This window comes from Ambystoma mexicanum, chromosome 1p (genome assembly GCF_040938575.1).
Source record: "Ambystoma mexicanum isolate Mex_15411 chromosome 1p, UKY_AmexF1_1, whole genome shotgun sequence".
NCBI lineage: Eukaryota > Metazoa > Chordata > Amphibia > Caudata > Ambystomatidae > Ambystoma > Ambystoma mexicanum.
Window position 1 is genome coordinate 1289418894 of NC_090921.1, and position 26531 is coordinate 1289445424.

At 46.0% G+C, this 26531-nt stretch overlaps 1 protein-coding gene across 7 annotated transcripts in view; it reads right to left on the reverse strand.

Moving 5' to 3' along the window:
• Positions 1 to 26531, reverse strand: part of POLD1 (DNA polymerase delta 1, catalytic subunit) — a 1263933-nt gene that overhangs the window by 393087 nt on the left and 844315 nt on the right. For all 7 annotated transcript variants that reach the window (XM_069605393.1, XM_069605349.1, XM_069605354.1 and 4 more), the window contains 2 exons: positions 19729 to 19866; positions 19401 to 19576 (listed from right to left, as the gene is read on the reverse strand). In XM_069605393.1, the coding sequence (XP_069461494.1) occupies positions 19401 to 19576; positions 19729 to 19866 (314 nt within the window). The remainder of the gene's footprint in view (positions 1 to 19400; positions 19577 to 19728; positions 19867 to 26531) is intronic.

The window sequence follows — 26531 nt, forward strand, 5'->3', positions numbered from 1 at the left end:
ACCTGGCTGACCTACAAATTTGTGCCGGACAGAACAGGACACAGATGTTAAACGGCACCTGCGTTTGTTCCAAAAGGCCCAGCAAATACCAACGTAAAGCATTTCACGGTTCGTTTTTAGGCAGTTGAAATCATGATATGGGTTTAGTACTTGCATGCTAGGGGAGTGATTGGAAGTGTAGAGAGGGGACAGGAGACTGCTCATTCTCACAGCAGTCCATAAGTGGGTGCTTTCAGACTTCAAGGAGAGGTAACTGCTTGTAACATTGAAGCTGCACTAGAATAGTCTCATTAGAATGCGTAAAGAAGTTAGATGCCCCCACACAAATAGATTTGCCACTCCCCCACCACTCGTGAAGTTAGCGCCTCTCCCAACATTTGAAGGGTTAGCAGTCTCCCGAAATGTAGGTTTTGTTGAGCCCCTGAACACAAGCACACACACACCATTCACCATACACATGCGCACACACACGCACGCACACCCAGCCACCCATACATTTAAGTGTGTACCCTTTCACCATACAGGCACACCCAGGCAGCCACCCATATATATAAGTGTGCACACTTTCACCATACACTCACACAGGCATATCCAGGCCGCAACATGCACTCACTCATTAATGCACACATATACACACACTTACATGCACGCACACACATTTAAAGAAAATACATTTTCTTACCTTTAACCCGCTGGTCCAGGGAACGAGACCTTCAGCTCCCTGCAGTAGCCAGGAATGCTTGTTCCCGTCATCAGCTGAGGAACGGGAGGCCCCTGTGTCATGGGGTGGAGGCGAGTCCCATTACTTCTTAAAGAGAAGTCACTCTTCATAAAGACATTTTTTCCGTTAAAGGACCAAACCGGAACAGAAGAACAAGTTACTTCTTACCTTGTAACGTTCTTTCGATGGGATGTTCCTCCGACGTATTCCTTATCTTAGATATCTCCTTCCAGCTCTGCTGGCCTCGGAAAATTTTTCTCTAGAGGGCGCTGCGCGTCGACATCCGCCGAGTCGATGTCCCTCGACAGCCGCCGTATCGACGTCGACGTCATCCTGCCTATAAAGGCCGCGCGCAGCGTCCGTTGCTCAGTTCCGTTTTGTAGCCCACAGTATTTCTGTCTGGACTAGACTAATCACCCTGAAGGAGCGTAAGCTGCAACAAGGGAAGTAGAACTGCAGGGATGGATGGGAGGTTCGATAAGGAATACGTTGGAGGAACATCCCATCGAAAGAACGTTACAAGGTAAGAAGTAACTTGTTCTTCGAAGGGATTGTGTCCTCCGACGTATTCCTTATCTTAGATAGGCTCCCATAGCAGTATTCTATTATTGGAGGTGGGAGTACTGACTTCATGCTGCCTTCTATTGATGAATAGAGTGCAATACAGCCCTTCCAAACCTAGTATCTTGACTGGAGGAGGAATCCAAGTTGTAAAATCGTGTAAAGGTATGGACGGACGACCATGTGGCGGCCGCACAACTGTCTTTAACTGGCACTCCTCTTTTGAGGGCCGATGAAGCTGCAATACCTCTGGTCGAATGAGCCCTAAGGTTTTGAGGGGGCTCTTTTCCTGCCAGTTCATAACATTTCAAAATGGCTAGAATGATCCATCTGGAAATGGTCTGCTTAGTTATTGGTAACCCTAGCTTGTAACCTGTGTAGCCTACAAACAGCTGGTCTGTTTGTCTTATCCTGGCCAGTCTACTGATGTAAAAACTTAAAGCCCTTCTAGGGTCCAGCCTGTGTAACCTCTCTTCCTCTTTCCCCGGATGAGGAGGAGGATAGAAAGATGGCAGGGTAATCTTCTGAGTGATATGGAATTCAGAAACCACCTTTGGGAGGAAATTAGGCTTCACTTGCAGGACAACTTTGTCTTTGTGAAAGATTGTATGAGGGGGTTTACAAGAAAGAGCTTGTAACTTGCTCACCCTTCTAGCAGATGTAAGTGCTATTAATAAAACAGTTTTAAGGGTAAGAAATCTTAACGAACAAGAATGGAGTGGTTCGAAAGGTGTGCCGATCAGGAAAGTTAGGAGTTTAAATCCCATAGGGGAACCTGGAATGGTCTTGGGGGATAAACATTGGTTAACCCCTTTAGAAACTGTATAACCAAGGGTAACTTGAAATAGGATGGTTCTTCCGCAGTGCGCTTAAAGATGGATAGCGCTGCGAGATAGCCCTCAATGGTGCCAACTTGAAGGCCTGAATTCGCCAAATAGAGTAGGAAGGACAAAATCATTGGTGTACCGCATGAAAAGGGGTCGATATCATTTTCTCTACACCAGCTGCAAAATCTGTTCCAACGGCAGTGGTATAAAGACTTTGTTGCTGGCCTCCTTGCCGAAATCAACACCTCCATAACATCATCAGGGAGGTCCCAATCCTTGTACCTCAGCCTTTCAGAAGCAAAGCGTGAAGGTTGAGGGTTTTGATGTCTGGATGGAAAACCTGACCTCCCTTCTGTGAGAGTAGGTTCTCTCTGAGTGGAAGTCGAATTGGAGGGCAGATGGACAAGTCTAGAAGGTCCGGGTACCACATTCTCCTGGCCCAATCCGGGGCAATTAGGATCATGGTCTTCTGGAATCTTCTCAACCTCCTGATCATTTGAGGAATGACAGGGACCGGTGGGAACGCGTACAGGAGCAGAAACTCCCAGTCCACTATGAACGCGTCTCCCAGAGCTCCTCTCGGGGGAAATTCCCTTGAGCAGAACAGATCGCACTTCCTGTTGACACTGGTGGCGAACAGATCCACCTGAGGGGTTCCCCAAAGGCCGAAGATCTCTTGAAGGACTTCCTGAGCTAGTTCCCACTCGTGGGAGACTCTGTTCTGCCTGCTCAGAGCGTCCGCTGTCAAGTTCTTCTCTCCGGCTAGGTGAACTTCCGATAGAGAGATTCCTTCTTGGATTGCCCAAAACCAGAGCTGCATCATCTCTCTGCACAGGGGTAGTGATCCTACGCCTCCTCTTTTGTTGAGGTAATGCATGGCCACTGTGTTGTCCGTTATTATCAGGACATTCTTCCCTTGTACAGCTGGCAGGAACGCCTTCAGCGCAAGTCTGATGGCCCTCAGCTCTAACAGGTTGATATGTAGTCTGGACTCCGATGGAGACCAACGACCGCTGATGGTCAAGTCGTTGGCGTGGGCTCCCCACCCCGTGAGTGAGGCATCCGTGACTACTGTTATCTCCGGCCAGGGTTGCCAAAACTGTTCTCCTTTCAGAATGTTCTCCTGACAGGCCCACCACTGAAGGTCTCGAGCCACCCTGTCGGGAACCTGAAGAAGATCTTTCATTCTTCCTGAGAATTGTGATCACTGAGTCCTCAGTGCCCACTGGAGGGATCTCATTCTCAGGCGAGCCTCTGGCACTAGGAAAATGCAGGATGCCATGAGGCCTAGCAACCTCAAAAAGTCGAAGGCTGGGAGATGTTGGACATTTTGGAACTTGGTAACCATCTGTAGAATATCTTGAGCCCTCACCTCTGGTGGCGAGGCTTTTCCCAGGGAAGTGTCCAGGATTGCTCCGATGAACTGGAGTCTCTGCGATGGTATCATTTGTGACTTCTTTAAACTGAGGGAGAAGCCCAGTCTGTGAAGGGAGTGGCAAACGTGATTTAGCTGGATCTGAGCTTGTTCCGAAGATACAGCCCTGATCAACCAATCGTCCAGGTAGGGGTAGACGTGAATCCCTTCCCTCCTTAGACTTGCTGCCACTACCGACATTAAACTTGGTGAAGACCCTCGGGCGGAGGTCAGCCCAAATGGCAGCACTCGAAATTGATAATGAGAGTTGCCAATTGCGAACCTCAGGTATTTCCTGTGTTTGAGATGGATAGGATCATGGAAATAAGCGTCCTGAAGGTCCAGGGATACCAACCAGTCCTGGAACTGAAGGGCCTGAAGGATCTGAGAAAGAGTTACCATCTTGAATTTGTCTTTCCTGAGGAATTTGTTCAATTCTCGCAAGTCCAAGATGGGTCTCAGTCCTCTGTCTTTCTTTGGAATGAGAAAGTAAGGGGAGTACCAGCCCTTGTTCCTCTCCGCTACAGGTCCAGTTCTATGGCACCTTTCTCTAGCAGGTCCAAAATTTCCTGCAAGAGGAGCGGATCTGGAGCTTTCTGAGAGCTGATCCCCGGTGGATGACCCTGAGGTATGCGTAGGAGAGGCAGGCAGTAACCTTGGGCAACTGTTTCCAATGCCCAAGCATCTGACTTGATAGCCTGCCATTCCGCCAGATGTTGAGTTAACCTGCCTCCTACAGGTGTCCTGTGAGGGAAGTCCTCAGAGTGGTTTTGGGGCAGCTGATGCAGATGGTAAAGAGGCACCTGCTGTTGCTGCGGCTTTTGAATATCTACTCCGTCCACCTCGGGTAGTTCTTCTTTGTCCCCTTTGAGCCAGTCGTCCTCTACCTCTTCCGAATGCGGAGTAGAAGCGAAAGGACTTGCCCCTCGCAGAGGTTCCTGTGGGACGAAAAGGTGTCTGACGGATTGCAGCGCCTAGGGATTTTGCTGCTGCTTTGATGTTTGCAGTTTTTCCAAACTTTCATCCGCCTTTTTCCCAAACAAAGAAGAGCCATCGAATGGCATGTTCAAGAGCCTGGCTTTCACATCTGGGGCAAAACCAGACTTTCTCAACCAAGCGAATCTCCTGATTGTTGTACTTGCCGCCATTGCTCTGCTGATACTGTCAGCCAAATCAATGCCCGCCTGGAGGGATTCGCACATAGCGTCTTTACCGTCCTGTATGATATTTAGGAACGCCTCCCTTTCTTCTCCCTCCGGGATGCAGTCAGCCGCTGTAGAAGCACACTCCCAAAGTGTATGGCTGAATCTAGCAAGGGTGCAAGTAGCATTAACAGATTTTAACGCCATGCTACATGCCGAAAAAACTTTCTTTGCCATAGCATCATATTTCTTATCGTCCCTGTCCTGTGGGACGGTAGGGTAAGCAGTCTTGATGTCAGTAGAAGATGCTGCCTGTACCACCAGACTTTCTGGGGATGGGCGTTTTGACAAAAACTCCGGGTCTGCAGAAGATACCCTGTATTTTGTAGACAGTTTTTTATTTGCTGCCGGCACGACATCTGGGGTTTCCCAGTTCGTCATAATCTTCCTCTGAAGAGCTTTATGAAAGGGCACTACAGGATCCTCCTGTGGACCTTTGTCAAGAATATCCGTGAGGTCATCTTGTTGGAAAGCCTGTGAAGGTGTTGACCACCCCATAAATTCTGTGATCCTGGCCATTAAGGCTCTATAGGGGGTTTCAGCATGCTCCCCTGGGTCTGGCCTAGCAAACTCCACCTCAGGGGAAGTGTCTAACCCACTTGCCTCATGTAAGGAATCATGAAGATCCTTTAACCTGCGTTCTTCTGAGGATAACTCCTCTCTAACTGGGGTTGCAGGTCCCTGCAACTCAAATGTGTCTTCCTGTTCAGATAGCTCACCCTCTTCCATAATTGAGGACATAGTTCTCAATTGTTCTGAACTCACAAAGGGTGTAAAACCCATCTCCAAGGCAGAGGGTGCCAAACTTGTCATAATCGGCCTCGAAAACGATGTCGTTGACGCCGACCGGACGTGGCGCCGAAAACAAAGGCGGAGGCCTCGAGGACCTCGATAGAATTGGAATTCTGCTCGAGGAAGTCGACAATCTCGACGCCATTGTCATCGAGGACCTGGGGATAGCCACTGGGTGCGTCGTAACCATGACTTTCCTCGGCGTCGGTGTCGAAGATGGCGTCGATTCGACAGACCCGTGTGTCGAAGGTCCCTTCGCCAACGGCGTCGAAGACACCGACTTCGGCGTCGACGGAACCTTCGTCGATGGCGTCGACGGAACCTTCGAAGAAGGTTTGAGGTCATAGCTTTACTCGAGGGTTCGTGACGCGCTCGAGAAGCTTCCTTCGCCGGGTACTGCGACTCGCAGCGTTTTTGACCTTCGGGTCTTTCGACCAGAGCATCGCTCTCGGCAGTCTTCGAAGGGGTCGAGGCCGCTTTCTCGAAGACGCTCATCATATTTTTGCGGAATTCCTCCCATTCAGCCCGGGAACTATGTTTCGTGGGGCAAGGGATTCTCTTTGGAGAAACAGAGGAAGAGGAGGACGGAGAAGGGGATCTTCGACTTCTCCTCTTCGAGTGCTTCGATCTCGAGGAGTGATGGGACCCACTCCGAGACCTGGAGCGCGAATGGTGACGAGGAGACGAATGTCTTGACTTCGTCGAGGAAGAAGAAGCTTTTAAAGTCTTACCTTTCTCCAGCTTCCCCCTACGCTCCTTCAGGGCCTTAGCTGTCATGGACATACAGTCCTCACACTCCGAACAAAGGTGTTCAGCTCCCAAACACCACAGACAAACTCTGTGAGGGTCGGTCAGCGACATCTTTTTCCCACAATCTCAGCATTTTTTGAAGCCGGACCGAGGGGTCGTCGGTTCCGACGAGGAAGCCATCGAGTACGGATCGAATAACTCAAGGTAAATAGGATAAATTGTGTACAAAACTGAGCAACGGTATTCCGAGGCACTGAGTAAGTGCGGAAAAACGGAACTGAGCAACGGACGCTGCGCGCGGCCTTTATAGGCAGGATGACGTCGATACGGCGGCTGTCGAGGGACATCGACTCGGCGGACGTCGATGCACAGCGCCCTCTAGAGAAAGATTTTCTGAGGCCAGCAGAGCTGGAAGGAGATATCTAAGATAAGGAATACATCGGAGGACACAATCCCTTCGAAATTTTGTTATGAAGGCAGATTTAATGCAAACAAACTATGGGCCTCATTATAATTGTGCTGGTCCGGAAACAAGGGTGCTGGTAAGCTTTCCGGCATCCTTATTTCTGGACCGCCAAACTCAGAGTATGCCTGCTGGGACCGCTGCACCCGACAGGACTGACCCGGGCGGACGCAGCGGCCCCCGTAGGCAGGCGCATCATAGAAGCACAGGCACCATTAGTGGCAGTGCCGGTGCTTCCGTGAACCCATGGGGACTAACATTTTCCAGCACCTAAGTTCCCAGTCCCACTTGTAATGTCCCGGTAGCACCAGGAAGGTAGGTGTCGGAAATGGCACCAGGAAGGTAGGTGTCGGAAATGGTATTACGAGGTCGGCGGCAACCCGCCGGTCACACCGGCAGTTTACCGCCGACCTCGTAATGAGGCCCTATTTCTAAGTCATAGGGCTCCCCGCCCCATGCCCTGGAGGCCACTAGCCTTTAGGATTCCACATTATGAGGTGGGGGAGCCCTCAGACTATATAAAGAAATAGAATCTTTTTTTTGGTCAGTCTGCCTTCATAAAGAAATTATTTGTAAAAAAAAAAATCTTTATGAAGGCAGAGTGAAAAAATATTTAATGAGTGAGGGGCCCCTACCAGGACATGGATGGGGCCCCGCACACTGCTGGGAATGCGGGGGCCCCAGTTACGCCAGTGCTTACATGACAACTGCAGCCTGCAGTGCAGGCTGCAGTCGTATTTTACGGCAGTGACACAAATAATCTGGGGGGGATAAAAGCTATTATATCCCCCCACTTAAAATTGTGGGGGGATTTGTCCCCCTCATCCCCCCCCCCCCATGTCCTACGCCCATGTTTGAAGGTTAAAGAGGTTGAGCCGCACTACGTCCAAGGTCGAACTATTCACAGCAGCTGATGATGATGGATTGGATATCTACCAAGATGAGGAAACTGTGGGAGAAAGCAATCCATTGAAATGTAGACTCCCTTAGTTGCGTCCCATTGAGTCGACTAGAGGAGGACTCAAAAACAACTGTGGGGGAATGTCACGCCTCTTCCCAAGGGGACTAGGGAAATTAGCCTGCGAAGCCAAACACCCCCAAGGGACATGGCAAGTGGGATCCTGCTGAGGTTCCCCCCCACGCTCCCACTTTTAGAGGACTTTGCCAACATAGGGATATTTGCTATCCCCCCTTATCCCAAAACATTAACAGTTTTGTTGGTTATATAGAACTGAATGGTGTACCGACTTACAAGGGGATGCAAAAGTTGCCTTCTGACCTGTAACCAACATAGTCAGGTCCTGAAGGGAGAACGTGGAGAAGAAACATTTGGGGTGGAAAGATGCAATTCAGACTGAGGCAGGAGAGACTTGCCATCTGTGGAGCAACCGAGGAGGAAGACCTCCTCCTGGGAGGTTTATCTAGGAAAAGCAGACTGACGCTGGGGCGTGGCATTCACCAGCGCTGTGAGGCCTGCAAAGCGCTGAGATGCGGACGGGCAAGAAAGCCGGGAGCACGCAGAGGGTCTCCCATTCGAGAGACCATGGTGGACCAGGAACCGAAGTATGAGAAGTGAAAGAGAAAACTAACCGGACACTGCGGCTGAGAGGAGGAAAGCCGTCTAGAAGCATACGTCACTGACCCCCATGCTTCCAGTCTGTCTGAGAAGGACCACAAGAGACAGCAAGGTAGTGGTGGCTCAGGGTGATATGGGAAGGGAAGGCCAAGCTAACTTCATGGCAGAGAGCCAGAAACCATACCCCAGGAATGGGTGAGCACTATGTGAGGAGCCAGGAATGAAGATCCAATGGACTGTGCTGTAGCTACTGACTGATCAGAAGCTCTGTTGGTAGGTTTTTCAAACTGGAGGGCCCCCCAGTTTGTGTCATCTGAGCCTGATCCCACTTCTTACACCATATGGGAGGAGCCAGAAATGAGACTTGGACACAAGGGATTAATGGTTTTGGTCAAAGACTTATTAAAATAAAAAGGCAGGGGGGTTCCTCTCTGACCCTGCACTAGCGGCGTTTCCCTACCTAAACCCAAGGGTCTGTTGATGTCAGAATGTCCAAAACAAAATCATGCCTGGTTCAAAGTACTATTCTGGCCCTCATACTCTGATAAAATAAACTCCAAGGTGAAAAGGGTGTTGTCTTTGGCCTTGAAAGATTGATAAATGTTCAAAAGGAAAAATGCATAGCTACATCACAAAAGTTCCAGAAGGATAGAGTTCCGTGTTCCAGAGGATGATTCCCTTCCCCAGGCTTTCTCGTTGTCCTGTTTTATTTTCAAAAGATAGTAGCTCTTCGAGTTTCTCTTCCTTTACAATGCAACTGATAATCAAAACAACTTGGTTCGTTATCCTGTTAGGATACCTGGTGTACTCCCCTGCCAGGTTTTAACTCCTCTTTTCTCTGGTTTTACAAAGCTATTGGCTTAGTCCCGACATATTATTCTCATGACCCCTTTGTGGCGATGTATTTCTTTTGCAGTGTTCAAATTGTCCTTGCCTGGTGTGTTTCCCTATGAGGGCTTTCTTAAACACACTTGCAATTGCCTGGTATGTTTCTCCTGCCATGGCTTTCTTTAAACACACTTGTAATTATGTGGAATACTCTCCTGCCAGGACTTTTCTTCATACAGGTTCTGCACCCATTTTTGAACCTAACATCTTCTTGGGTCTGTTTTATCCAAATCTCTATCTACCTAGTACACTTTCCTGCCGGGGCATTTCTTAAATGTATGTTGTACACACTGACATTCATGAAAGTGCCATACTTTTTTTGTTTGGTTTACCTTTCAATTAAATGTTCACAGGTTCCTTCTTTTTCAATTGAATTATTTGCTTTCTTCACAATTATTCTTCCTTGGCATATCTGCCAATATGCCCAAGTGTTCCTGCTTCCCTTCTGGGGACTCACTGGTTCTTGCTGGCGTGATTTGTTCCCCTTGCGGTAAGCCGGTGACAGTTGTACGGCGTCTGTCCTCACCATGCCATATTCGTTCCTCACTTCTCTGTGTTCCACAGTTCCTGCTGGGCCCCGTCTGCGCTGTGTCAAGCTCCGGGTAGGCAAATACTGCTGATGCACACCTGCAGACGCCCAGGGGACCTGTACTTGCTTCTGGCGCTCTTAAAGCATACCTTCTCTTGCATACAGCTTTCCTTTTCTCCCTTTCTGAGCCGGACGACTCCACGTGGTATCCCGGTCCTCGCTGACAGAAGCAGCTTTCTCTCTCCAGCAGCTCTCCACAGTCAGCTGCTGTGGTTCAAATCTTCTGGCTATCGGTATGCACTCCCAATAACTAGAGCGCAACTGGTTTTCATGGTCTTTTTCCCTCTGCGTCACTTGACTCATATTCCTCGTCTCAGTAACCTTGCAGTTATGGGAATGATTTTACAAGGAAAGTCTGGGTGAGTGTTTTAGTTCTGAATAACTTGTAAGCAGAGTCATGAGTTATGAAGGGTAAGTCAGATCTTGTTAGGTCTTCAGGTTCTTTTCGAGGGGAATGAGGGGAGGAGTAACAACATGCCATTAAGGCATTGGGTATGGATGGGGTATCCTCAATAGATGAAGGGGAATACATGCCTTCTCCGATGGTGCCCTGCTTCTCCCCTGGAGGTTGTCTGCCCCATGTGATCCTCCCTCATATAGCCACCTCCAGGGTCAGGATCAGACAATGGCTGCCATCCCCTGGCCACATGGGGAGAGGTCATCGCCAGTAAAGGAGTGATGACACCATCAAATTCATCACAGCTACCATAACACAATACCCCGGAACGGGGAAAGAACAAGCCTTAGTGAAAACGAGGCAAGAGGAACCTTAGCTCAACGCCGGCCATGAGAAACCATACACCATGGTGTGACCCCAGAGAACACTCCCCTCCCCCCCCCCCCAAAGTTGGGCAAGAGAAACCCTAGGCCCAGGTGGGCTACAAGAAACCAAACTCCACAGCAGGGCGACATAAATCATAAGCCAAAAAGGGATGAGCGACTATACCCAGAGGCATCGAAAGGGAAACCAAACCCCATGGAGCGAGAACAGAGCAAGCAATAAGACTGTGTGAGAGCAACACAATACAGAGATGGGAGGCAAACCGTATTCTATGATGGGCTGAGAATCCTGAAGACCCTGAGAAGGGTAACAGTCACTAGAGCGATTGGAACAAGTACCCTGTAGGGGAAAGCAGGCAAAGTACCTGGTATGGACTAGTGAATCACAGAGCCACCCAGGCTGTTTCATCCACTAGAGACAGACAACCATCTGGTAACTATAAGCACAGAAGAAACTAATCAGAAACTAAGAGCGGGAAAAAGACATGAAAAGACTTGTTGAATTGACTGGAACTCTGAAAAGGACCGCTACCACCTGCGACCAGGAAAGATCATCAAGGTGTTGGAACTTAGTTACCATTACCGGGGTGGGAAAGAAACCTTATTAACATTTTATTGTGTTCAAAGTGGTAGGGACAAAATCCACCTTAGAATAGGTTTTATGGAAGACCGACTATTTTCTTTGTAGGACATCCTGGTTAAACACCCTATAGACTTTTCTTTAAGAGGGGGCTCCACATCCAGTAGGATTCGAAACCTATCATAATAAAAACTCCTTAACAACAGTGTTCGCCTCCGGATTCTGACTTACCACAGGTGAAAGATACTTGAAAAAAGGCCCAATGGTCCAACCACATATCCATGCATGATATGATAAGGGGTGCTTGGAAGTCTGCCTTGTTATGCAGGGCAGCGTTTGATCGATTGCCAATGGCCATTGTAGTCGAAAAGCTCCTTTAGGGTTCTTTCAAACACATGTGGTGTGAGTGGTAGGTCAGAAGGAGAAGACAGACAAGTTTTTGTCATTTCAAGATTTGTTATTTAAATAATGGAAAAATGCCTTTCTATGCCTAGTCTATGGGTTTCCCTACCGAACCAAACTAAGTAATGTGCTCGTCGTCTGTGAAGAAGTCCAAATGCAAACAGTCTGTCCTCCGTCCAACTCTACGCTACTCTGTCCCAACCACTAATAGAAAACAACAAAAGACCAGGAGAGCGACTCCCTTCTCCAGAATAGGCTTCTTCAGCAACTAATAGAAAATAACAAAAGACCAGAAGAATGACTCACTTCTCCTGGATAGGCTTATTCGCCTTCAGTATTTAATCTTGAGATATTGCTCTCGTGAAGTAATTGGTTTAGTTCTTGTAGGGGACTTTTCCAAGTCCTGGTTTCCCCCGTTTGTTCCCTTGGCAGGCCTTTCCTTCAGCGGTTTTTGGTTTGGAAATCCTGGAAAAAGGTTTCTCTTCGGTGTCTCTAAAAGTCTCTCTCTTCCTGGTTCTGCAAGGGAGACCGATGTACTCTTTATATGGTGCTTATTCTCTCGGTGGCTACAGTTACTTCAGCTCTTTGTGCCTAAGACAGTTGATATAGTCCCTCTATTATGATTCACGGTCTACCATCTTGCTATTCTTTTTGCAGACCCAATAGTAATTCTCTTGTCCAGTTCTTATATCACTGAGACAAGTAAGATGGGTTTCACCATGGTTTTTCTCTTCTGACCACTCACTGGGACGAGTAGGCGGAGTCCAAGAGTGTTTGTGGGGCTCCTTAACCTCGGGCCACTCACTGGATGAGTAGGCTGTGTCCTAGATTGTTTCTTACTTTTCTTAACCTCAGACCACTTACTGGGACAAGTAGGCTGACTCCCAGAGTATTCCTTACTCTTCTCAACCTTGAGCCACTGACTGTGATGAGTAGATTACAGTATTCTTTGTTGTGTTCCTTCCCGAGTCTCCCACCGTCCCACTTACCTTACTTTTCGAGGGTTGTGTCACCGGGCCTCTTCACAGGAGTGGGACTTCATATGTTGTCAGGACAGCTTGGTTTCTCATTCTGTCTGCTTTGTACTCTTCTCCATGGCTCTGCAGCTTCAAAGCTCCAACGGTCTCTGCGTAATTGGCGCACTCAAGTCCACACCATCCACACTGACACCACCGCTCTTGCCTGCTTCTTCTTGGGCTTTTCTTACCCTCTGCTCCTCGGCCTCAGACTTCCTCTAGACTTCTGGCCGACAACACCATCTGCCTTCCTCCAGACAGAGGATCTCTTAGTCTCTTGTTCCAGTCACAACTTGATTGATTTGAAGCTACCAGTCTTGGTTTCTCTCTATCCCTAAGAGTAGTCTTTCTTCCCTTTTAATTACAGGTTGCTGGGTCCTCCCCAGAAGAGGATCGTAGTGGATTTTCTGTTTATTAAACACTCTTCACTCTTGGTTCAATTTTCTTCATCACAGTACTATTGGTCACAGACCAGGGAGTAATCACTAATACTCTTATCATCCGTTTAGATCTCTCCTCAGCCTTTGATAGTGTCAATCATTCCATTCTCATGCAAAGGCTCTGCGATACCCTTGGTATCTCGGAACAGGCACTGAACTGGCTGACATCCTTCCTAACTGACCGCTCTTGCCAAATCATCCTGGCCACATTCACCTCTCCTACTTCCTTCTCCTCCTGTGGTGTCGCCCAGGGATCCATCCTCTCCCCTTGGCTCTTTAACTTCTATCTAGTGCTGCCTGCACGCATCATCTCCTCAACTTCATGTTACACAGATGAAAGACAGCTCCTTTTCAAACTTCTCGATGATCCTCTTGCACCCTCCATCATCCCTGACTGCCTACCTGCCATCTAGTCCTGGTGCACCTTCAACGATCTCTGCCTCAACGCCTGTAAAACTGAGATCCTTCCCATCGGGACCACTGCTCCCTCATTCTCTTCACTCTGGCCATCCTCCTTGGGCTCTCCCCCTGTTCCTCCTTCTGAAGCCAGAAACCTTGGCATCATCTTCTCTCGTCTTCCTCCCTCACACTATGGACATTGCCAAGTCGTCCCACTTTCAGCTCTTCCTTCTCAAAGGAATTCTCCACTTTCTCACTTTCCCCCAGAGGCTCAATGTTACCCAAGCTCTGGTTCTCTCTAGGCTTGACTATTGCAATAGCCTCCTCCTGAATCTACCTTTTTCCACTCTGCGACCTCTCCAGCTAATCCAGAATAGGGCAGCAAGACGTATCCTTGGGCTTAAGCCCAGGGATTGCATCACTCCTGCCCTAAAAAGATTTCACTGGCTCCCGGTTGCTGCACAGTAAAAATTCATATCCCTCTGCATCATCCACAAGGCTGTCTGGCCCATACCATTTTCAACTTTATCTCACTAAATACTCTCCCTCTAGACCACTCTGTTACTCTGGAAACAACTATATGTGTAAAGCCTTTTGCTAACAGAGAGTAGGTGGTCGATCGCTTTTCTCAGCTGGCTCCATCCTATGGAACGGCCTCCTCTTGACTCTGCACCTTGAGCTGGACTTTCTTAAATTCCGGAAGCTCCTCAAGAGTTTCCTCTTTACCTCCTCCTTCCCTTCTTCTTTTCTCTGCTAATCACACAGTTGCGGTGATTGGTGTCCGGGGCCGTTGTACATCCTCGGGACCCAGACCTCCCACACCCGATCGCCAAGCTCCTGTCTACCCTTAGCACTTCCCTTGTCACTCCCTCCGCCCTGGAGGTTTGCACTTACTCCTAACGTGGTTCCTGGCCGTTTAGCACTCAACAACCCTAGCACTTCAACTGGGGCTCAGCCATGAGCTCAGACACCCCAGCACTTACCCCCTCTACGCTCTTCCTTGTTGCACTTGCATGTTCTGAATACTCACCAGGCATAGTAGGTGTGTCCTTTCATCGGTTTCCCCCACTGTTCATATTAAATATTGTGTTTGGTATTGTATTTCACTCACTTGTGCCCACCCCTCGCCCTCTGTGCGCTTTGAAAAGGTATTTTATTTGCTGTATAAGCGCCTAACAAGCAAACCATGAATAAATATTTTTCTTCAAGGAGAATCTTGTACTACAATAGCACACAGTGGTTTGGTTTGATAGTGCCCCCGTGATGTCAAAGGGAAGGATTGTAGGGAGTAAGTCTGCAAAACGAGAATCCCTGTCCCTCCAATACTTCAGAATTGTTCAAAGTTTTTTCTCTTCCACTTGTGATATCAATCACTCAATCTTCTTCGTATAAACCAAGAACACTGCCTTAATTCATCAGGAGTAACATAAATTGTCTTTGTCAGGATCATTCTGCAACAACATACTTCTGACAATGTTAGACACTTCTTCAGCAGTTTACACCACACTTGCTTCAGCAATGAAGGTTTGTCAGGATGATTCTGTAATATTTCACCATAACATCTCAGTGGTTCTACTGCTTTACGCATTTTCAACACACATCAAGGTATTTAATCAACTTCCACCTACCTGGTCCACTCACCTGCCAGGTCTATTAATTCGAAGTTCTTTGTTCTGGTGTACTCTTCTGCCAGAACAGTATAACCTCTGACCTGGTGTACTCTCCTGCCAGGCCATAATAAACTAATTACAAGTACTTATGTGGCAAAGATCAGCTGCCAACAATTTAACAAAGTTTCTTGTTTCAAAACATCATGTTGAAGAATTTCTTCAGGGAAAACAAAAATCACACTGGTGCTATTTGTTATATACTTGCGATTGCCATACTCAAAGTTATGCTCCACTCTTTTTGACTATCTTCTACCAGATGGGCAGCCTTCTTCCCACTTTTGTTTCCCACTTCATTAACCAAATGCTGACAATTCTGTGGCAATGTGGGTTTAAGCCAGTTCCTTTTATGAGTTTCTTTAAACATGGGCAATAGGTTTTACAAACATTTGGATTCTCATTTGCCCCTTTTGGCTTTGGCAATGATTGGTCTTTGTAATTTCCCTCGTTATAACTCTTTTGGCTTTGGTAGTTTCCATTGGGTTCTTGAATTATTGCCCCATCTTGTTGCTGGCTTTCAGTTTGACCTCATGCATATAATCATACTCCTTTGGTCTGATCATCGAGCTCTTATTATTCGACTTGCTTCTTTCAAAGTCAGTTTAGTTTACAAAAGAATGATTTGTCTGCTCTCTGTCAGTTCAATATTCTTGAATTTTGCTCTACGTTTGTTGTTTTTAATGTTAAAGCACCTGGTCTGAGCAAGCAAGCGATTACAGAGAGCTCTGGTGTCACAGTATCTTAGTTAACTCACAAACAAGGTAATTAAACAGTGGTAGAGTGTAGGAAACATTTCAAAGCTAAAGGCATCATAGAATAAAATGTACATTTTAGGAAGCGTTATCCTTGCAATACACCTCAGGGAAAAATATTTAGTCGCCAAAAATGGCTACATCGTCATAACGCATTCACAACAAAAGATGTGCCAGGCATGACTAAAAATACATTAAAATTTGAGGCAAAATCTTGGTCCAGAGTTCACTGAACCCCTTGTTGGTACAAGACAAATATCCAGGGGCAGGTATGTACACCCAGAGTCACTTTAGGAGAATTACAGTACAGGTATAAAGTTCCCTATGAATCAATGGAACACAATCAAAGAACCCTCCGCTTTAAATGGGGGAAAAAGCAGGTAAGTTTGGTTTACTCCATAGTTGCAGACTGCAGCAAACGGCCCAATGGAGGTCCACAGGAGACCTTAATTAGGAGGTCAGAGGATAAAACAGAAGATCTAGAGGAAAATGCAGTGGAGCAGGAGGACCCTCAATGTATGTCATTGGGAAACACAGTTGAGACTTGCCTCCAACAAATCTTGATCCAGGACTAGAAGGACTCCTGGGGGTATCTTTCATAATCGCCCACCCCAGGATCCAGAGCTTTTTACTCATGTCAAGCGGTTTGTCAAAAATGGCTTGAGCACAACAGAACAACCTGGATAAGTACAGGCTTCATTCCTAGGTTTTGTTTTCCAGGATCCAGTGCACATGGCCTTGACTCCTGAGCCTAAAACAACCCTCATGATCAAAGAAATGAAAAAACTGCCTTCCGACCACAACATCAACCTTCAAGCCTGAAGTGACAAACCCGGTGAGAGACTCTGGGAGGATGAGGGAACCAGTGGAGAACGCTCTGGGCGGCTCAGTGGACAAAGAAGGGTGGCAGCTCAGCAGAAAATGGTCCCAGTACAGGGATAACGGCTGAAGGCACCTTTCCACACCCTTAGTTGTTGGTGTCCCAGCACCCTTCAAGGTGCCAGCAGTAACTTACAGCCAAACAGAATCTTCTGGTGGAAAGTGGCAGTAAAAGGCCCAGAAAATGGTTCTAGTATGGAAGGCTCCACGCAGCAGATGAGCAGAGGCAGCAGGAGAATTCAGGTAGCCCGAACTGCGCCTCCAGAAGCAGAAAACCCAAATCTCCAAACCACTATATCCCGTAAGCATGAGTTAAAAATGACAGGCTATCGGGGGGTGGGGGGGTTGAGGTAGGGCGACAGGTAGGGGCTCATTGAGGTGGTCAGCAGACCTGCTTCTTCCAAGTAGCAGAGGGAAGCAGGGACCCTAAGTAAAACTGTCATGGAGAAAAAGGATTTTTAGTACCACTGCAAAAAGGGGTGGGCCAAAATGGCTACACTTGTTAGTCAGTAGGACTGCTACTCAGCCTAGAGGACCCCCGCAGGAAGTGAGAGGGAACGCTCAAGAACATTTACTGGTCTAAACCAGTGAGAAGCAATATGGAGGCTGTCATGTGGGCTGACAGAGTCCACATGGTTGGAACGGCCATTTTAAGGGTACCTCGTCGTTTCCTGAACAAAGCAAGTCCTAAAATACAAAATGGCTGCGGGCCGGATTTAAAAAACACATTCTACCAAAAAGGTACAGGGGGCTACCAATGCGGTATAATGGCTTGCATGCCCGTTGAAGTCAAAACTAGCTGTTACCAACCTTCTCCCTAAAGCCAATATAGGGTGATCAAATCAACGTAGAGCAAACATGGGGTGCCTGGAAGTCACCCCTGGGACTAGCCCTCTTAGGGGGGACCCAATACCATATACCTTAAGTAAGGCAAAAAGGGTTGCAATGGCAGGGGGCTTCATTAGAAGAACCTCTGGCCAACCAAAAAAGTCAGTGATCTAAAAGATAAAGGGAAAAAAGCAAAATGTGGGCAGTCCCTAAACGGTGGCCCTTGAATCCCCAAAAATAGGAATTCCGTCTTAACTAGAGAACTCCATACTATGAAATTAAACAAAGTTGGAGGAAGATCATGCATTTATTCCTAGAACTCATTTATTGGAGAGAGAAACTTCTGCGGGCCTGACTGCCGCAAAGTGTGGTGGGTATTGGTACGACAGCTTGATATAACTGAGAAGATTCCCAAAATTAATTGACAATGGGATCTTGCCCTTGCAAGGCTCGGGGCAAGTAGAAGAGGATTCTCTGTAGTCAATACCAGAGGTATAAGGCAGCAAGGGGCTGGCTACCCCCCTTTTCCTCCTGAGTGATTCCATGTGGAAGGCTTGAAAGTGCATCACAGAAAAGTCCAAAAGGCTTTGAATGTTTCTTTGAGCTAGGTCTGAAAGAATGGGGACAGAGCCAAACATGTGCATTCCTGACTTGTCCAACTCAAACCCTCATGCTACTGCTTTGGAAGTTCATGAAGGAAAAATTGTATGGACAACAGAGCTTGGTTTTGAGGAGTTCAGATTAAGGCCTTTACTCACCCTAAAACCGTCACTACCTGCCGGAAATGTTCAGAGGACATCAATGTCCTCTAAAGATGTAAAGTCACTTGCCTGGTGATGCATCCCTGTCCTGTTGGTGAATTTTAAGATCCTAGGAGTCCAGCACCCGTTGTGTCCCAGATAATCTGTATAATCAGTACTGGGATATACTTTGTGCTTGACTAATATGGCAGAGTGGGAAAGGGCTACTTAGGGTGCTGGCAATCGTGTTGGGGGCATGATGTATAGGCTTTGGTGACAGCACCTTGACACATCCTTGAAAATAAGGCTAACATGCACCTCCAGTGGATTGAAGACTCAATGGAAATTGTGACTGGACGAAAGAATTAGACCTAGGATGGACAATAAAAATGTGACTGGAATGTCAGTATTGCCTACCGAAACCTGTGATCAACCAATAGTGCCTGGGAAGAAAGAACTCCTGGCCTGAGACATGGCCACTGGAGAAGAAGAGAGCTTCACTTGCTGCTGTTGTCTTCTTTTTGTTGTCTATTTAAATCCTAGAACTTTTTCTGGGGAGACTGTCTCAAGAAAACATTTCACAGAAATGAACAGAACATGGGACACCAAACTGAAAGGGAAGCATAAAAGTTACATGAATAAATCCGGTGAGGAATGCCTCGGCAAAACCAGACGGGCTTGCGAGCATTAGAAGCAGTAATCTGTAACCACCAACGCTGCACCCATTAATGCTTGTTCAATGGAGCATAGAGAAGCCATAGGGAGTGCTGTAAAAGAGGTAGATTGCGCGCCCGTAGGCCACAAAAACGGAAAGTCCAAATGAAATGTATTCAAAGCTACCTGGAGGAGGACCCAGTATCTACAACCACACTGCAGAATGATGAAAAAGAAACTTAAGTAATGGTAGCAAGGGTGGGTGTGGTCAGTCAATGCATGTGCTCAAAACTCTTAAAATGACAGTGCACCGGCCCAGTACAAGCCAAATGTATCAGATATTTTAGGTGTAAGATTGAAGAGGATGGGACAAAAGAATAGTGTGCAATATGTTATCACCCAACAATCCTCAGTTTCTGCAGGCTGGTGTTGATTAAGTTCCACCTCCCACACTGACTCAGTGCTTCCTCCCATGGTCACCTGTCAATCAGCAATTTCTGCAGGCTTGTATTGATGAGATTGGCCACGAGGGGGCAGTTGTCCCTCCTTACTGTCTCAATGCCCTTGCAGTCCATCTTATCATGGGTATTTGGGCTGGAGGAGAAGTAGAGGCCTGCATAACGCTTTTTGTTGATCAGCAAGTAAGGAAAGTACACCTAGACGTGAGACAATCAAGAGATAACATGCAATTAAAGATGTGTGTTTAGGGCACATCATGGCAAATAGTGAGAGAAAGCAACAAGGAAGAAGAGGCAGTCAAGGGACTAGCTCCTTCATTTGACAACAGGCTACGGGGTCATGCTCTTACCTTCTCAAACTCTAGCTTTATTGGGGGAACGAAGTGGCTAGACACCCACTCAGCTGCCTCCCGCCCAATCTCCATAGCCTCCTGTACGGTCTGCACACCCATCTTGCACATCACAGAATCAGTGTCACCATAGATCACCTGCATAGAGAGGAAATAGGTGAACAGAGTAATGTTGCACTTTGGCGAATGGGAACTGTTAGGAGGGATTCAGAACTAAACGTGTGGGGTGTTCTAAGAGAGAAACCGAGAGCATGAGCAAGGGCTTTGCACACTTGGTCTCACCAAACTCTCAGGATAGCGCAGCATGAACAGCAAGGCAGACATAGGAGATCTGGGGTTTGCGATGTAGGTAAAATTAACAAAACGTGGATGTAGCCCAATAATACAACTAAGAGCATCAACACTTCACTTTTTGTTAAGTGAATTTGTATATTTTAGTAGAACATGTTTTAGTGTGTTAATAAGAGTTTGTCTAAGCCTAAATAAACACCTTATCATACATTCTATCGAGCTTGTGTTATTAAGAGTGTGCCCGATGTGTGCTTAACTGAACCCTTCACCCCTCTCATGCCCTCCTAAACCTGGCTGGCCAGTCACACTATACAGATAGAGTTTGGCTAGACATTAGAGTGTTTGGTCCTGTTCATCTGAATAGGGTGACTTCTCAGAATCTGTCAACAGGGCCATTTGGAAAATTCATCCTAACATTTACATACATTTATATCCTAGCATGCGATTCCCCTTTGAGAGAGAAGCATAACAGTTGAGTGGCACATTATCCAGTGATATTTGCAGAATAGTGGTTAGAGCTAGTTAACAGCGGGTCTGTGTGACATTGTGTGTTTGTAAAAAATAAATAAAACTCTTATCCCCGCTCTCATTTTCCTTTTAATTGGCAGAGTCAGGGAGTGGAGAGGAAGTGGTGGCTTGTGTACCCTTCTTGTTTATTATATTAAGTATTGATTTGAGGCAAGAAGAGCCCATGGTTAGGAGAAACCCTCAAATGCTATGGTAAGGAGCTGGTGCTACTTTCCCCTAGGCAAACATACTATTCCTTAGAGCTTTTTGGCACACCTAATATAGTGGCACTTTTTAGGCTAGCTCTCGGATGGGGAGAGGTAATAGAGACTAATGCAAGGTAACAGTACTACTTGAATACACTGTGTCCGGAAACAACCTCTCTGCTGTCATTTCCTATTTGAGAGGTTGAAGACAGTTCACAAATTGGATACACCCAAAGTAAAACAAAATGCTTAGACAAAGGCCAGGTAGAGTTTTTGACTCTGAAATTGGTATAGCAAGAGACAACGTATTTTACTTTTGAAAAACATTTGTGTCCACTTCAAAATGAGGAAGTATGTTACCTCTATTAGCAAACAGAGAACTTGTCTTAAAATGACGACAGGGGACGAAAAGATGGAAGAATCCTGTTCTAATAATGATTTGATTAATAGTTTTGACAGTTTAGTATGTGTTTTACTAGCTCACAACTGTAATGCTCAGGAGTGTGTGTTAATGTAAGCAGGACCAAATGTTCCCTCCGGCACAAGGTACTTTTTGTGCTGCTTCCTACCTGGTTTACTAGATGTATTTCCCTGATGAGGCCTCATGCGAGGCCTATCAGATACGCAAGAGTTTGTGCCCCGGAAGGCGCCCATAAACTATTATGGGTCAGGGTAGGTCAGGGTACACAAACAACTATTTTCCCTGTTCTACCCAATTTGTACAGTTGCTTGAGTGGGCCCCAGTGGTTGGTGGCAGCCTCTGTAATTCGAGTGGGGTACAGCTTGCTGCATCCCGGGTGTGTCCATAATGAGAATCCACCTGAAAAATGCAACATTGAGTCCAACGGCCAGGCAGTGTTTCTGCGCAAGTGAATGGGAATACTTAGAAACCTCTGGGGATTAAGCATCTTATAAATAACCTATCATATCAATAAAGTGTTGTCATAGGTTCAACTGCCTACTTCAGAAAGCGAGGGCTGCAGTGACCTGTACCATCTATGATGGATTCAACACTGGTGTCTGAGTTAAAAGGTATCGGACTAGGAGCACAAAAGTCCCTATAGAAATAACAACATTATTTAAGAGTAACTCTCTTGTATGACACGTCCAGCTTCCCTCATACTAACAGAAACATTACAAGACAAGGAATGTCTGCAAGTTGGAGAGAAAGCAGCATTAAACAAATCAGGCATAAGATCTAGTCAAAAAGGTTCTTAATGAATGTCTGTTTCAAGAAATGGTGTCCAATGTTTGGTTGTTTATTAATTTATAAAGTGCACCACACCCTTATGTATCTGTCCGCATTGCACGCGTTTTGATGGTTACAGTTACATACATAAATAAATTGAGAGTATAATATAACAATACGACAGGTGACAAATTAAGCAAACAGGAAACAAGTATATTACAAAAATCAAGGCAGGTATGGCATCATATTATGCACACAGGAAACCGGTATTTTGCATAGGTAACAGCAGGTATAGCATCAAAGTCATGGAAGACTAGGTGGGGTTAGGTGTCATTTGTGACTAACCAAGGCTTCGTAGATATATTATACATGGTAGGGGACACACAGCAACCCTGCAGTACTGCACATGTAATGGGGAACGGATCAGCAGCTGCCGATGGAGAAAAGACTCTCATTGACCCGTTACTGAAAAAGGATTGAATCCAATCTGAGGCTTCTTGGGAGAAGTTTGAAGCAGTGGACAGGTGTTTACAAAGAATGTTGTGGTCCACCAAATCGAAAGCGGCCGATAGGTCTAGTAGGAGTAGTAGGGCACATTACCTATTATCTTTAGTTGGTCAATTTGCATTTTCAAATATATCAAGGCAGTTTCTGTGCCGTGAAGTGGTCTGAAACCCGATTGTCTTAGTCCAAGGAGATTATTATTCTCTAGATACTGCTGAATATGGAGGTATGCAGCTTTATCTATTATTTTAAGAAGGAACAGGACCGTAGTGAAAGGCCTATAGTTGGTTGGAATGGATGGGTTCAATGACTATTTCTTTAGCAGCGGTAGAACCCACACATCCTTTAGGTTTGTGGGGGCATTGCAGGTGCGAAATGAGGCATTTATTTGTTTGGTGATAAATGGAGCCAGGTCTCTGGCGGCTTCTTTGATAATTTGGGCTGGGCAAATATCACCCTGGCATCTTGAAGGTTTAAGCGATGCAATGATCTTTTCAACCTCTGAGATAGTAACTTGAGAGAATTTAAATTCCTGGGTCGGATTGGGGGAGAGTTTTTGGGGGCTATAGTAGGTATCCGATTTGGTGAGGTTAAGCCTTTTTGCTGCAATTTTGTTTTGTAGTGTGTCAATTTTGTTAGACAGAGCATTTTGGATGTTAGTACACCAAACTTTGTCCTTTGAACAGGAATCATCAGGGGGTGGGGGGGATTGGGGATTCCATTTCCCTCAGGATCACAAAGAGTTCCTTCGTACTGGAACTGGCTTTGTGCATGCTGTCATTGTAAGTTTCACGTTTGATTTGTAATATTTCAGCTTTGTATTTGGTAGACATTTCATTCAGGTTGTGTTTATTTTCTTTGGATTGCAGGTTTTTCCACAAGACTTTCAGTTTTCTTTTCTCTGCCCGCAGAGCTTTTAACTTGTGGGTAAACCATGAGTTAAGGTGGGCTTGTAATGTAATAGATTTACAAATGATGTGCGGAAAAGACCATTTGGAAGCTTTAGAGAACATGCTCAAGGGGCAGTGCCACACAAAAGAAAGAATGTTGGTCCTAATGTATACCATTAGAAGGATGAAGAACTTTGTTTCCTACATTCACCAATGGTATTCTGATAATCATGAAGGCTAGGAAGACTTCAATGCCTGATCTCCTGAAGAGAGGCACCCTATGTTATGTTAATATGCTTTCAGACTACACCAAGGTGTCACCACAGTAGTTTCAGGAGCACCTAGGCTTGTTCAGGGGGTGGCGTGCTGTGCCCAGCCAGGTGTATAGGAGCCTTAGTCAGCCGAAGAAAAGAAAATGAGCTAGGCGAAGAAAGCAGGAAATAAATGCTAAAAACACAAGGAGTGAGGGATGCAGCATGGGGTTTGGTGGAGAATGTTTTGTGATACCAGGGGTGCATGTCATTCCTGTTTGATGTGCTATAGTTCTGCAAAAGGGAGGAGGCAGATATGTCCTTAAGTGTTGTGGTAATTGTGTTGTGTTTCTGTGCTCGGTCATCTCTATACGTTGTACCTGAGATTAAACTCCAGAATGATAATGTTATGATTTCCAAGCCGTGACCTAGTTAAGAGTAGACCGTGTGTAAAGGTGAATGTTGAGGGTAACAGGAGGCAAGGGGATGGAATGATCAAACTAGTACAGTACAATTAAAGAAGGCTGGCATGTTGATGTCAAAACAGTTGATAGTTTGTTCAGTGTTCTGTGATGATACACTTTGTGTTCACAGTGAGACCGGGTGGTGCCTTACTTAAGATTAGGCTATCTGTGTATAGCAATACATAGTCATCCATAGTGAGTAAATATAGCCTGAGCACCCTACAAAGCCTGCATTGATTTGACGGTCTGAAAGGCAGAAGTGGATGTGTAACAAAGAAGACAAATATGGAGTGAAGGGCCAGATGTTGGTCCTTCTGTATGCAGTGACAGTCTTGCACCCTTCTGTTATCTTACTATGCTTTGACTGTTGCCATGAGCGTATGACACACTTTGTTGCTGGTACAGCACTGTGTGCCACAGTAAGGTCACCTCAGGAGGTATGTGGGGCAGGGAAGGAATCTTTCAGGTTGTGATCCAACAATGTGAAACCCAGTGAGCTCAAAGATTAACAATGAAGGGCCCCTTAGCCAGCCATAGTGGAGAGAACGGGAGTGAAACAGAAGTGAATGTACTCCAAAATGGACACAAAGTCGATAGAAATGGTTATCTGTCCAGCTTGTACACCTGGAAACCCTCTTAAAATTCGGGCGGGGTTCTATGTCGGAAATGCATATCTGACATGTTTGCAAGTCCCTGAAAAAAAGTGCAACATTTTTCACTCGTTCATGTTACATTTTTAGACTGCACCAAATCACCACCACAGTCTCAGAGCACAAAGGGTTTGCTTTTGTACAAATGTTCAGGGACACTCAGTACCGTCTTTGGCTCAGCAATAGTCAGGGATTTAATCCTTACACAGTGCCAGTGGCTTCTCAGGTAACAAAGTGATGGTCCAGGCATCCTAAAAGTTCTTGAGGCCTACTACGAGCTCTTTATGGATGGTTATAGTGGTGTGTGAGTACAAATCCTTCTAGACTGAGTTTGGGCTCTTATGGGAATTCATCTGCATAATCCAGCCTTCAATATAATTGACTGGGCTGCAATTACCTTGTACTATCGGTAGAGGGATGCATGCAAAATGTAGGCCAAATTAAGGTTGTAGAGTCTGCTTACCAGGTTACTTTTGTATTTCTATTTCAGGAGTTATAAACAGAGTGCCACTCTTATGTACTATTTATTTGGGTGTTTGCAGAGTGCTAGCTGCCACTTTACGGCTGCTTCAGATGCAGTTGAATATTAGACATTAATATAAAGACATAATGAAACATCGTATAATGTAACCTGACAACACATGACCTAACCAGCTAGCAGAACAAAATGGTGACAACCCCATAATATTATTAGTTTTTTTTTATACTGCACCAGCTCAACCCAGTAGTAGTTTCAAAGCATCTAAACCTTGTCTGAGTTAATGTACATTGACTCTCACCCAGGACTTTACTTAGGATGCATTGACCTGAAAATGGTGCGATATAGCGAGAGAGATGTGTTGAAGTAAGATGTGGTGCGGAGCATAAGAAGGAATGTAAGCAGGTGATAGACAGGTAGCGATTGTTGCATTGTATATGAAGAAGCGAATGCCTTTAAAATGCTAAAGGTAAATCCTAAGCATCTGCTTCACATCTACTTATGGAGTAATTTCTGAAGCAGTAAAGGGAAACAAACTGTCAAATTCAACTTCTTGATATACATTTCTGATGGGCAGGAAGTACGGTTGAAGCTGTAGGATTAGGATTTCCCCCATGACAAACCATATACGATTAGAAAAAACAGGCCTCCAGTTGGCTCACACTTTGGACTGATGTGACTAAGTGAAAAGGCTGTCTGCTAGGGTTGCAGTTACAAATCGCTGGATGCCACAAGTATGAATTACTTACGAGTGTTAACAGCAAAAACAATATTACAAAAACAAACAGGATGGGCATCCAAACAGGACTCAAAAGAGGAATAGCTCCTCAATAGGATCCCTCTAAGGGCTAATCGATGCCAGAAAGGACTTGCAAAAGTGACATAGGAGGAAAGAGGAATGGAGAAGACTGCTGCTTGCTGAGATAAAGTACTGGTTTTGTCCCCGAATACTAGAATTTCATATTTAGGGAAGGAAGGAAAAACTAGAAAACAAACAAGAATCCATGTATTCACTCTTTTTGGTCTCTTATCTGGGACACAATCAACAAGGTCAGTATGTGCCCACTTAACCCATCAGATGGCAAAAGGTCTTCACTCACAACAAGTAGCGAAATAGATGCATTTCTCTATATTAATTGTAATGCCATTACCACTCGGACATCCATCACAGCACTATTTCCTCCAGTGGAAATAAACACAACTGTGTAATTTAAGAAAATAAAATAAATGCCCATTATTCAATGGGATGGAATTAAAGGATGACTCTTCAGGGTTAAGGCCATCATGTTTAAAGCAATACAAAAACAAGGGGGGGGGGGTCCTGGGAGTCCCTCTGCCGGCTAATAAGTCCCGGTTTCAAGAGTATTAGCCCG